We start from the raw sequence: 13,728 nt of genomic DNA, 5'->3' as shown, positions 1-13,728 counted from the left end.
TTAACCCAGTTGATAACATACATACTATTTTGCAACTTTCTGTGATACAGTCTGGAAATCTTTCCGTAGCAGCATATACATATCTGCCTCATAGTGATAGTTTTGTAGTGTGCCTGAGGGACATATGAAGATATATTTAACCAGTCCTTTAACATTTTATTGATATGCAAGGATACTTCATTTCCTTCATGCATATCTGTATGATAAATACTTAGAAATGCAAGTGCCAAGTTAAAGAAGTGTGTGCATTGTTTTTTCATTTGGATAGATAAAATTTTGCAAATTCCCTTCCTCCCACAAAGATTTTTATAATTTTCATCCCACAAGCAATTTTTGAAAATGATTTTAGTTAGTATTACCAAATTGCCTTCCCTGGAAATTTTACCAATTTTGTCTCCCATCAGCAATGTATGAAAAGAACCTGTTTGATAGCACACTGGTGCTGTTAAACTTCTTGATTTTTGACAATCTGATCGTGTAAATGCTATCTCATTGCAAGATAAAATTTCATTGCTCTTATAAGTAAAGTTGAGCATCTTTTAATATAGTTACATGGCAATTTTTTTGTAAATTCTGTTTTTATATTCTGTTCATATTTTTATTGGTTATAGGGTCATTTCTTAATATTTGCTGTTTGTATATAAGTTAAAAGTATTTTCCCGGCCAGGTGCGGTGGCGCACGCCTGTAATCCCAGCACTTTGGGAGGCTGAGGCAGGCTGATGACTTGAGGTCAGGAGTTCGAGACCAGCTGGCCAACATGGTGAAACCAGGTCTTTACTAAAAATACAAAACTTAGCCTGTTGTGGTGGCAAGCGCCTGCAATCCCAGCTACTTGGGAGGCTGAGGCAGGAAAATCGCTTGAACTGGGGAGGTGGCAGTTGCAGTGAGCCCAGATTGCCACTGCACTCCAAGCTGGGTGACAGAGTGAGACTTGCTCTCAAAAAAAAAAAGTCCCTTTTCCCAGTTTGTTCTATGTATATTGTTTATACATAGAACAAGTATTTTCCGTTTTCCCAGTTTGTTCTATGTATATTGTATATTTTGAGGCTGGTTTCCAACTCCTGACTTCAGGTGATCAGCCTGCCTCAGCCTCCCAAAGTGCTAGGATTACAGGCCTGAGCCCCTGCCCTCAGCCTGTTTATGATTATTCTTTGCAAAATTTAAAAATTTTTATGTAATTGAATTTATCAGTATTTTATTTGATAATTTCTGCATTTCTTTCTTTCTTTTTTTTGAGACAGAGTCTCATTCTGTTACCCAGGCCAGAGTACAGTGGCGTGATCTCAGCCTACTGTAACCTCCGCTTCCCAGGTTCAAGAGATTCTTGTGCTTCAGCCTCCTGAGTAGCTGGGATTACAGGCGTGTACCACCACACCTGGGTAATTTTTATATTTTTAGCAGACTCAGAGTTTTGCCATGTTGGCCAGACTGGTCTCAAACTCCTGACCTCAAGTGATCCACCTGCCTTGGCCTCCCAAAGTGTTGGGATTACAGGCGTGAGCCACTGCGCTTGGCCAACTTCGTGTTTCATATAATTTTTAGAAAAGTCTCCCACTACTTAAGATTATTTTTAAAGCTCCTATGTTTTTTGAAAAGTACTTTGATAGTGTCTTTGTATATGTAAATATTTGATTCACCTGGAATTCATTTTGGTGTAAAGGTGTGAGATAGAGATCCAACTTTGTTCTGTTTTTTCCAAATCCTTCTTATTGAATAACCCATGTTTTCTCCATTGTTTTTGAATGCTACCTTTATAATACCACATTGCCATATGTATTTGGGTCTATTTCTGGATTTTTTTCATTTCGTTCCATTGATCATTTAAAAATTTTTTAAATTGTGTACATTGTTTTTTTATCACAATTTAAAAAATTAATTTACGATATACATGCAGAAAAATGCACAAATGACAAGTATATATCTTGATGAATTTTCACAAATGGAATACATTTGTGTAACCAGCAGCAGATCAAGAAACAGAACATTACTAGTGCCCCAGAAGCCACTTGTGTGTTCCCTTGCAGTCACTGCTCTTCTCAAGGACAACCACTCTTCTGACTCCTGATATCATAAACTAATTTTGCCTGTTCTTGCTTTTTATGTAAAGAGAATCAGAGTATCTACTCTTTTGTGTCTGGCTTCCTTTATTCAAATTATTTCTGTGAGATTCAGTCATCCCGTGTATAGTTTTAGTCCCTTCATTTTGACTACTGTGTAGTATAATATTGTGGGGCTATATTGAACCATAATTTACTTTTCTATTCTGTTATTGTTATTTTGACTAGAATCACATATTTTTAGATTATATAAAGGAGAATGTATGATATAGAGTCTTCCTATACATTTAAGTCATTGGTGCCCCATCAGTAGAATTTTAGTTTTCATTATGTAGAATTTACATATTTCTTGTTAAAATTATTCCTAGGTATTTGAGTGCCTTGATTGCCATAGCTATTTTACTTTAAAAGGACAAAATGGTAGTTCAAATCCAAGGAAGAATGTGTCCAGTGTTTATATAAAAATACATGCCTACTTTATGGGTCCATCTTCTAGCTCCAGTGAAGGTGGGATGGGCAAAAAACAGGAAATGAAGTCCAAAAAGGGGGTTACAGTTTATAGATAAACCACAAGAGGAATTTATTTCTTTTTTAAGACAGAGTCTTGCTCTGTTGCCCAGGCTTGAGGCAATGGCATGGTCTCTACTCATGCAACCTCCACCTCCCAGGCTCAAGCGATCCTCCTGCCTCAGCCTCCCAAGTAGCTGAGACTACAGACATGCACCACCACGCCCGGCTAACTTTTGTCTTAGTAGAGATGGGATTTCACCATGTTGCCCAGTGTGGTCTCCAGCTCCTGGGCTCAAGGCGTCTGCCTGCCTTAGCCTCCCAAAGTGCTGGAATTACAGGAGTGAGCCAGTGTGCTCAGCCTCAAAGGAGGAATTTCTTAATCAGAGCAGTGAAAAACCAGGTGGCATCACTTTTTTCTGGAATTTTTTTTTTTTTCTTTGAGATGGAGTCTCACTCTATCATCCAGGCTGGAGTGCAGTGGCACGATCTTGGCTCACTGCAACCTCTGCCTCCCAGGTTCAAGTGATCTTCCTGTCTCAGCCTCCCCAGTAGCTGGTATTATAGGTGCACACCACCACACCTGGCTAATTTTTGTATTTTTAGTAGAGATGGTGTCTCACTATGTTGCCCAGGCTGATTTTGAACTCCTGACCTCAGGTGATACACCTGCCTCAGCATCCCAAAGTGCTGGGATTACAGGTGTGAGCCACCGTGATCTTATTTTTAAATAAAATTTATTTTATCTTATTTAAAAATAAGATTGAATTCTAACTTGCTTGGTAGGGAGGTTGGAGAGCAGAAGAAATAACTTTGAGTGAGCTGATGCCAAACTTACCCTCAAGTCACTGTACATTTGGGATTTGTCATCTCATTTCTCCTCTCAGATCCCAAATCAGGATTGAAAGATTGAATTGTGAGATGCTGGGATTGAGTGAACTGTAATTTCTTTATTCTCATCTCCAGTCCTAAGAGTCTATTCTCTTTCCCTGAATGGTGTTCTGAACAGGCTGTGGGAGGCATTAGGTGGAGTGAGTTAAGATAAGGTCTGGGTTACCCAGAGGGTTCAGTGAGCAGGTGTTCCCTTTAATAAACCGAAGCAGGAAAGTAGATCTTAGCTAGGGATCTGGGCAGTGAGGGGGGCTCTCAAATACAAGGAGCCTGGCTCCAGAGCCTTGGCTGCCCACAGAGTTCCCTCCCTGTACAACATACGAATGATCCATTCAAGTGCCGTTCAGCCATTTGAGTCTGAAAAACAGCACTCATCTCTCCTGTTGCCCATTGTAGGAGTCACCCCCCTCCTCCCCACTTAAGCCTCTTAACCAGAAAGCAGTGACTGGGAGCATGAGCCTCAGTGTCCTCACTTATGCTGGTGCTACTATTCAGTCTTTAGACCGGATTGAATTGTGGCAGATGCCCTAGGAGAGAATTCTCCTCAGCCTCTCTGACCACCACCACCCAGCTCTATCTTCCTACTTAATTCCCCTTATGAAGCAATTTGGAGGAACAGGACCCAGGAGTCCCTGGTTTCAGATGCTCTCCAGCCTGAATCACCACCGTACTGACTTCTTACGGCAAGAGTTCCACCCAAAGTCTCCCTCAGATGGGTGCTGGTGGGAGAAGGGGACAGGGGTGGAGAGAATGCTGGAGCATTTTTGTGTGTTTTCTTGCTGGGCTCATTCTCATACCTGCTCTTACCTGTGCTAACATCCACTTTGAACTGTAGTCCTTCTCAGCCTTTTCTCTTTGCCTCTAATGGACCCTGGGGAGCAAAGGTGGCCTGAGGCCTCAGAGTTTCCCCTGCAACCTGTGGCATCTTATAGCAGAATTTCTTAATCTATATTCTGTGGAGTCTGTGATAGCTTCAGAATAACTGGACAATTTACAAACATTTTTGTTCATAGCTTACATCAGGAATTCTCAGAGGGGTCTGTCTGTGACTCAAAAAAGTTGAGGATCATTGCTTAGCTGAGCTCTATCATCTCCTGAATCAGGGATCCAGCACAGCACAGGAAATAGAAATCGGAAATAGAGAAAGGTTGTATCGGGGACCGAAATGTGGAGTGCTGAGATGGTGCCACAGTATCTTTGGGTCCAGAGTTCTCGCTCAGCTTAGGTGAGACCATATCTGAGATGGAAGAGAGAGAGGTGGAAGGAGGGCAGGATGGAATACCCTTAGAAAGGTTCTGTCAAGCAGGGGTGGGCGGAAAGTAGGCAGAGTCAAATTATTCTCCAATCCGAAATAGCTCACAGATTGTTCCACCAATCTGTGCAACCTCTCTCTAACCTCAGAGGTTGTTGAGGTTAGAACCCAGAAAAGAACTAGGAAATCTGAGGCCTCCATTTCAGAGAATCCTTTGCTGGAAGCCAGGCATTTCACTGCAGTCCATTTGCTCCCTGGAATTTCTGCTCCTTTCTACCAGTCCCTGAGGCAAAGGCTGTAAGGACATTCGGAGAGAGGAAAGAGTAAAAACAAAGAAAAACCCCAACCTCCTGAATCAGGTGCATTCGAGTTAATGAAGAAGGTGAGGACCAATAACTAAGCACAGTCCCCCCTGAAAGTTCAGAGTGGATGGGTTGGAAAATTTCCCCTTTCTTACAGGTCATGTCCTGCAACTGAAAGGGCCTGGGAGAGAGAGCCATGAGGGCATGGCAGTGAGGATGGCAGTGTGGTGGAAAGGGGGAGTTTTCAGTCAGACAGCCAGGAGCTCAAATAGCTAGTTACTATTTACTAACTAGCTCTGTGCACTTGAGCACTTACTCTATTTGACCTTTAGTTTCCTCAGCTAAGATGCCTCCCTACTTTATAGGGTTGATGTAAGGATTAAATAAGAAAATATATATAAAGCCACTGACATAGAATAGGCCCTCAATAAATGTTATGTTCTTCTCTTTGAACTGCTGTCCCACCCTGAGAACCTCCATTAGATTGTCCCCATGGTGTGGCACATCCCTGCACATGGTCCACAAAACTTCTGCACACAACACCCACTCATGTCCTTGGCTGCATTTGCATACTCATCAGCACACACACAGCAGCCTGTGCTGTCACAGCTGAGCTGAGGGCAGTCTTCCCAACAGGTAAGATGAGGGACTGGCGTGCTAACGCTTGGACAAGCTGTGGAAGTACTCATCATAGTAAGCTTGTTACATGAATGTGATTCACCCCTCAAAAGTATTCTGGAAAAGCTGTGAAAGGACACAAAGGGGCTGTGGTGGGACTAACTCCATAGGCATTTCCTTGAGATTAAATGTTTCTTGAGGGATACTTTGTCCACCCACCACTACCAAGGAGACCTTAGTCTATGCCCCAGGTCGTGATGTCTGAAGCTTTGCTGTCCAATATGGTAGCCATTGGCCACATGTGGCTATTGAAGCTTGTAAAGGTAGGTGGTACAGCTGAGGAATGGAATTTTAAATTTATTTAATTTTAATTTAAAATTTAAAACATATTTGATTCAGTTATCAGAAAATGTTTTATATTTGAAAAAACTTAGATGTGTGAATCTACTTTCTCAACAGTGACCTGTATGAAATCTGAATATAGATTTTTCTGGTGAAAATTTAGTAACTGAATTGCAATGTTGAGATGTACTATAAGTATAAAAAATACATGGATTTTAAAGACCTAATATGAAAAAATGTTAAATATTTTATGATTGATTTTTGTATTGATAATATATTGAAATGATAATAGTTTGGGTATATTGTGTTAAATAAAATAAGTATTAAAATTAGATGTATCTGTTTCATTTTGATTTTTTAATGTAGTAGCTACTAGAAAACTTGAAATTGCATATGTGACTTAGATTCTGTGTCTGTTGGGTAGCTCTGTTCTGGAGTCTTTGAGACTTCAGAGACTTTGGGCAGCAGCATGTCCCAGCGCCAGACAGTCATCTGTTCCCCACTGCGTCAGGGGCTTCCCAGAGAAGATTTCTCTGAACAGCATTGCTGCTTCCGCATTGCAGAGAGGGCAACTAGAGTTAGAACCTTCAGCGTCTGACTCCCAAGTCCCAACCTAATAAGCTGCTCGTGGAAGGTTATGGAAAGGAGGGGGAGGGCTGTGCCCCAGGAAATCTATCTGGTACATTATACACTAAAGAAGGGGAAGTTGCTGGGATGCTAATTGAGTTGTGTGTGCATGGCGGGTGGGGAGGTTGCAGGCTCAGGGAAACTCATTTCTCAAGCAGGTCAGTTTCTCCAGCCTCACTCTCCTGTCTGCCTGGTTCTCACATTCCCCTCTGGTCCTACTCCCATATTCCTATCTCTGCCCCACTAAAGAGTGGCCTGCCTGTGAAGTCCAGCTTCACCTCCTCAGTGGTGCTGAGTGTCTCACCTGTCAGGCAGTTTGAGCTGGGAATCTTCTAATGAGTGGAGTCTCCTCAGAGCAAGGACAACAGCGGCAGGAATCAACTAGAAAGCTCACAATGCTTGCATCTGGTTTGGTGTAGTGATGGGTGGGAGGAAGCTAAGGACGCTGGGCAGATGCTGCTGCGGAGAAAGGCTCCCTGGGGCCACGTGATTCTTCCCTTCTCAGTCCCTCCTCCCACTCCTCTCCTCTCCCTGTCACTCCTCCCTTCCAGTCATGCTGAGGCTGTTGCTCTGTACCTTGCTTGAGCTTCCAGCATCTCTACTTCTTTTTGGGCTCTGCTTTGCCCTCTGTTTGAAGCACAGTCAGTGGTACTCAGCAGTTTCACCTCCCACTCCACCTCCCCATCTGGGGGTCTCTGTAAATCAGTGACCTCTACCCGGAGACAGCTTCCCACTGGGGCTGCACTAATCACAGAACCAGAGGAAGCTGCAGAAGGATGGTGGAAATTAACTAGGCAGGCAGTTACTGCTGCTCTCCCTTCCCTCCAGTTCTCACTACGGTCTGCTGTGCCCTCCTCCCTGTTCCTCCAAGCCTAGTCTCTGCAGTGTCCTGGGTCTCTCTCCTTTGACAACTGCGGATTCTTGCATTTGTTAGTCATTATCTTGGAGTTCTGACTTTTCCCCAAGGGCACTAGGGATCTGTGACACAAAAGTGATGGGAGCTCCCATGGAGAAATGGGAACGAGGGGCAGCAGCTGGGTGTCTCAGGTGGAATTTCTATGTAGGGATCCCCTGGAAGGTGGAGGATCGCTCCTTCTCCAGTTCCAGAGATGGGGAGTGAAAAGGAAAGGATTGAGGCTGAAACCAGGGCTAGGAGTGCTGATCCCTCCAGGCATGGGGGTGGGGGTGTAGGGGGGTGAGGAGAGCGGAGGTGGGAGGGGCACTCCTTACCCTGTTTGTCAGGCAGGTCAGATGGAGGCAAGGCCATTGGGACACATGATCAATGGGCAAGCAGAGAGAGAAGGAGCGGGGAGATATAACAGAAATGAGGGTAGGAAATAGACTGAAATAAAGAAAACTCCAGATATGACATTTAGCTTTGGCTGCTACTGTTGTGGCCCTTTGACAGCAGGTTTAATGATCTGGCAGACAGAAGAAGGTGGTGGAGGCTCATGCAAACACAGTGCAGTGTGTGGTCTGTCCTCCCCATCCCACACTCTGTCCCCATCCTCTTCTCTGTGGCTTGAGGGTCCTTTGCTCTTAATCCTGTACCTAGGGATAGGGTTGGGGTGGGGAGCAGAAAAGAAAGGGACTCTGCCAGGTTGACAAACAGAGACTCCAAGGAGCAAGTGGCACTTCCCAGCCCCACCTCTGAAATAATCTTATAGTTGTGGTTGGCAATTGGTTATTAAAGGATATAGGCGTGTGTGAAGAAAGCCGAGTGGTTAAACTAGCTGACTAGAGCTTTATGTTTCCTGTTTTGTGTGTGGAGGGGACGAAGGGAGGGCTGGACTAACGACGGGGTCTGTATCTGCAGCTCCCTGGGACCCTCAGAGAAGAAATGACAATGCTATTGTCAGACTGGAAAAGCTCAGGAAGCAGACTCTCTGGCAGGAGGCATCACTAGTTGCTGGCACAATGCAGGCTGGAGGTGTGGGAGAGTGGTGCTGCTCAGGACCAGGTTCTGGTTCAAGCAGCCTTGGTTCTGTCTTCCCCTTTGGTATCTGAAGCAGACTTGGTGGGTTCCCCACTGGGGAAGGAAAGGTCAGAAGAGCTTGGCAGTGACCCGGTTACCCCCAGAGTTTCTATCCCCAGAGGGCCGAGGTGCCACAAAGTCAAAGGTCATGTGATGTTTGACCCGACCTTTGCCCTTGCTCCAAAGGGCAATCAGGCCAAAGCAGAGGGTCACTGAGGTGAGGAAGGGGAGGAAGCCGACTGCCAGCACCATGGCCACACCTCTGCTATCCAGAAAAAAAGGCCCTGGGATCCCTGGCATGGTGATGTTGGGGTCAGAAAGTGTGCCGTTTGGTGGTTCCACCTGGATGACTTCCAGCCAGGTCCTCAGGGAGTCATTCCCAGCAACATTGCTGACCACACAGACATAGGCCCCTCTGTCCCGTAGCTGCACTGAGCGGATCTCCAGTGTCCCATCCTCTAGGACCCTTACTCTCCCAGCCCTGCCCAGCCAAGCCCCATGAGGCCTCATCCAGGAGACGGTGGGGGCTGGGTCTCCATCTCCAGAGCAGGAGAAAACTGCATGCCCGCCCTCCTCTGCAATGACCCATCGAGGCCCCGACTTGCGGATCAGGGCTGGTTTGCAGGTGAAGTGCCCCGGAGGCAGTATGTCTGAAAACTCCCTCAGGCTCTTCCCCTGGACATGCTGGGGGCCAGCACAGGCAGGGGGGGAAGTGCCAAAGTCCAGGCTGCGGCGGAGCCGGAGCAGCCAGAGGAGGCGGCAGTCACAGGTTAGGGGGTTGCCAGATAGCCTTAGGGTGACCAGTTTGTCTGGGGAAGGGAAGGCTGTTTCCTCTAGTGTCTGAAGGGCGTTATCTGCCACATCCAGGAGGTGGAAGGCAGTCAAGCCATGGAAGGCATGGGCAGCAATGGAGGTGAGGCATGCCCCTGACAGGCGTAGCTCCTGGAGCCGCACCAGGGGGCTGAGCCTTCGGGCTGGGATGGCTGAGATGGGATTCTGAGACAGATCCAGGACCCTGAGAAAGCTCAGGTGGTGTAGTGCTTGGAAGGGCACAGAGCTCAGATTGCAGCGGGTGATGGCCAGGCTACTGAGATTAAGCCCAATGAGGCTTCCAGGGTCCAGAGCCTCCAGAGATGGCCAGTGGTGGATCTCCAGTTCCTTGAGCTGCCCCAGCCCCCGCAGGGCCCCAGCTGGCAGCCTCCCAATATCCAGTTCTCGAAGCCTTAGGGCCACTAGTGCTGGGAGACGGGCGAGGGCTAGGCCAGGCACTGTGCTGAGGTTGCAGCGCTCCAGGGTGAGGGTGCTCAGCTTGGCCAGCCCTGCAAAGGCGCCCGGAGCCACAAATACCAGGTGGTTATCCCCAACCTCCAGCTTCTGGAGGCTGCCTAGCTCCCCAAAAGCTCCATCTAGGAAGAGGACAATTTGGTTGAGGCGGAGGTCCAGCAGGGTCAGGGCAGAGAGACCTGAGAAGACCCCAGGCCCCATGATTCTGAGCCGATTGCCCTGCAGCCTCAGGGTGAGTAGGCTTTGTAGGCCATGGAAGGCCCCGGGCTCAAGGGTGGAGAGCTGGTTGTAGCTGAGGTCCAATTCCTGGAGCAGGCTCAGGCGGGAGAGCATTCCCCGCTGGAGTCCCCACAGGCGATTCCCGCTCAGGTCCAGGAGCTCAGTGTCCAGTGGGAGTCCTCCAGGTACAGCCTCCAGTTGCCTGTGGCCACAGAGCACAGCCTGGGGCTGGGAGGTGCAGTCACACACAGCAGGGCAGCTGCCACCACTCCCTCCAGGTAAGAGGAGGAGGAAAAGGAGTGGGGGCCATGGGGGCCAGGCTTGCTTTGGAGCTGTGGCCGCATCCATTCCCTCTTCAGTCCTGGAACAGATGATGACATGACCCTTTTTGGAAAGTGGCTTCAGATGATGGTGACCCTGGACTTCCTGGCCCTTCTTAGAGGGGAGAGAAATTGAGCTATCTGTCTCAGCATTGCCAACAAGTAGGGCACAGAACCAGGAAGAATTATTGTGTGCCACCTCCCTGGGGCTTCCTGGAGCTTCTCTTTGGGGAATCTCTGCTTTCCTCCCTCTTCCAGCCCTGGATAACCAGCCAAGTGCTTACTGGCTCATGGAACCCTAGCCAAGCCTGATTTCTGTGGGGGAAAGACTTATGGGAATGGGGCAGGGAACAGCAGGGAGGTAACTAAGTCTTTCTGACTTAGTTGGGGTTTCCCGATGTCTGTGAGATCCAGGAGTATCTCAGGTCCCTTCTCCCTGATATCTACTCTCTCCAAGCTCTGCTCTGTCGCTCTCTGCTCGCCCTTATTCTTTCATGTTATGTACCCATAGCTTTGCCTAAGGCTCAGGGAGATCATGTCCTTGGCCCAGAGTTCCCTGTCCTGACTGGAGAGGTCCTCACATTGACTAGCTCACCCAAGGCTGGGAAACATGCAGGCCTCAGCTCCACCCCCATGCTGAGCCCTTCTCCAGCCTGGCCCAGGGCCTGAGCCCTGGACTAGCAAGATCCAATCTCCCCAAAATGCCTGTGTGGACAACGGCCAAGCTGTACATTAGCTGTGGCATAGGATGCAGGGGGCACTTGACTGGGAAGCTGGGAATCCCCTGCAAGAGCCCAAGGGCAACTGCTTCTCCACTACAGATGAAGCTGGGGTGTGTGAGAGACCCAAAGGATGCCCAGGTTTTGAGTTCTGTTGCTTGGTCTTCAGTCTTGGGCTTCCCTCATATCCCTCCTTAATGGTGTTTGGATTCTGGTCCAGTGTGTGGATCTGAGGGAGAGCTCTTGTCCCTTTTGGCCTGAGCTGCCTGAGAAATTCCCAAGAGACAGATTGTGAACCAGGGAGCATAGATAAGTGAGGAGAGACAGCATCTGACAGAGCGTTGTAGGGTGGGGAGGAAGGGAGCCCTCGGTTGGCACAGCAGATATCTGGGCACAGGCAGCGTGTAGAACCTTTAGACTTATAGTTGGTTTCTGGGTACCAGGGTCTGGGAACTCTCAGGAAGATGGTGACTACAATGGCTGAGGTGAAAGAGGAGAAGGGGCCCTCTAGGTGGTGAGGGCCCCTGACTCACCCTGTTCGATGTCAACAGGGACCCCAAGGGAGGGGAAGTACTGGAATTGGCAAGGGATGTCTACAGAGATAGGAGCAAAATCCCAAGGATGCTCTCTCAGAGACAGGGTGTCTGAGTCTCTCCTGAGCAGCAATCCTGATCACCTTTGGGCTTGAGGGCTTCAGGCTCTCTGAACTCTACAGGGTCAGCTTTCTACTACATGCCCTATTTTTTCTCATGTGGAACTTAGGAGAGGCAGTTTAAGAGACGGTCATTTCTTCCCCTTTCCTTCCCACTCTCCACCCCCTGGAAGGATCATTCTAGTGGCTATCCTACAGCCACTTCAGAGGATTGTCCTAGTTGGAAAACTAAAGAAAGAGGCCAAAAGAGCAGAGGGATGCCAAAAACTGGTCTGAGGCTTGGGGATGAGAAAGAATAACGTGGGGCAAAGACTGCAGAGCAGACTCCTCTTGCCCCATCCTGACCTAACAGGTCTCTGTGGCATGCCCGGAGCTCTCCTGGGAAAGATGGCTCAGCCTCCCTTGTTCTCCCTGGGCTTGTTCTGGGAAGTCCACCTGACAGCTAGCTCTTCATCACTACTGCTGCAGTTCCTGCCCATCCTCTGCTCTGCATTCAGCAAAAGTGCAGTGAAGCATGTAACCCAGCTTTCTTCCTTCCTGCTCCGGTGAGTTTCCCCTGAGTCCCAAAGCCTGCTGGGCCAGGGGCTGAGGGAGCTGGAGCAACCTATTTTATTTCTAAGGTGGCTAATTTAATCACAAACTTCCCTTGCCAACCTCCATGGCTGCAGGACCGGCTTCCAGCCACTTTGCAGGAAGAGAGATGTCAGAACCACTTTTTTGTCCCTTCAGTAGGGTGGGGACATCACCAAGGCATGACTCTTGAGGGCATCACTCCCTCAAGGGTAGGGAGCTTTCTTCTTGTCTTTATGTGGCAGTCCAGAGACACTTTTGAACCTGGGTATCCTGTATCCTCTTTAAAGCATACCTCACTGACGAATGGGAACTGTATGGGGAGAGGGTTCCTAGGGGAAATATTTCTGGAAGATCCACACTGGTTGTGGAGAAAAACCCTTCCAGAGGAAGGGGAGCACTGGGGAGATGGAAGGGAGGTCTCCTTGGAGCCCTTCCACTCAGGGGTACTTGGGATATTTGAGTTTCCCCCTCAAAGTCCCATGGGGCCAGGATTAATTGTTGGCAGGGTGGGGGCCCAAACCCTCTTGCCTTGAGGGGCACACTAGTCTGGCCTGTCCCTGAGAATGTTATGGAAAAGGGCAGCTGCATCTTCGGGACAGAGAGTGCGGGCACTTACCGGAGAAGCTGGAAGGTGGCATCAAGTTTGGCACTGCATCTGTCCAGCGCTGGGGGCCCTGTCCCATTCGAGCTGCACCTCAGGCCCCTGCACCTTCCCCGTGTGCCTCAACCCCCGCTGCCTGGCTGCCCGGCTGCCGCCTGCCGCCGCTGCTGCTGCTGTTGCTGCTGCGGCCGCTGCTGCCAAGACTGAGGTGGAGAAAAGAGCCAGAAAGCATTTCTCCTTTTTTTTTTTTTTTTTTCCCTCTCTCTCTCTTTTTAAACCAGGCAAGAATGAGTCTGCAGCAACCCTGTTGGTGCAAAATAAATAAATAAAGCAACCAGGGAGGGCTGCAGCAAGCACCACTACAGGCTGGCGAGTGACAGGAGAAGGAGCCAGGAGGGAGGCTCTGGTGCCAGGGAGGGGTCATGCAATAGCAAGAGCAGCAGGCTCTAGAGGATCTCTCTGACATCCTCATTCCCCCGCAGGGGAGCTCGGGCCAGCCACCTTCCAGAGGATTGTCTTTTGGTCTCCCAGATGTGGAGCAATTCTATACAACCTCTAAATCTAAACGTTCCCTGTGGGTATCATTTATGGGAAGTTCTCAGTCTAGAGCATCTCCCGCAGAGATCAGTTTGAGGCTCCAATAGTGGGGGTTCCTGAGGATTCATTCACAGTCCTCACTGAGGGACTACTCCACCTGGGAGAAACTGCATGGGTGGGGTGAGGGTGGGTTGGATCCGTATAATGCTGATGGATTGCTGAGCTGGAAATCTGAGTCTTGACCCAGGAAT

The 13,728-nt window shown here is 48.4% G+C and overlaps 1 protein-coding gene across 1 annotated transcript; it reads right to left on the bottom strand.

The window, feature by feature from the left end:
* Window positions 1-7,968: 7,968 nt before the first annotated feature.
* LINGO4 (leucine rich repeat and Ig domain containing 4) lies at window positions 7,969-13,354 on the bottom strand. Its single transcript, XM_017877637.1, has 2 exons — window positions 12,956-13,354; window positions 7,969-10,436 (listed from the first exon to the last, which is right to left on the bottom strand). The coding sequence occupies exon 2, from the start codon at window positions 10,421-10,423 to the stop codon at window positions 8,642-8,644; it is 1,782 nt and encodes a 593-aa protein (XP_017733126.1). The 5' UTR covers window positions 10,424-10,436; window positions 12,956-13,354; the 3' UTR covers window positions 7,969-8,641.
* Between the last annotated feature and the right edge of the window lie 374 nt (window positions 13,355-13,728).

This window comes from Rhinopithecus bieti, unplaced genomic scaffold (genome assembly GCF_001698545.2).
Source record: "Rhinopithecus bieti isolate Rb0 unplaced genomic scaffold, ASM169854v2 scaffold_10548, whole genome shotgun sequence".
Taxonomy (NCBI): Eukaryota; Metazoa; Chordata; class Mammalia; order Primates; family Cercopithecidae; genus Rhinopithecus; species Rhinopithecus bieti.
This window is presented reverse-complemented; position numbering and strand designations above follow the sequence as displayed.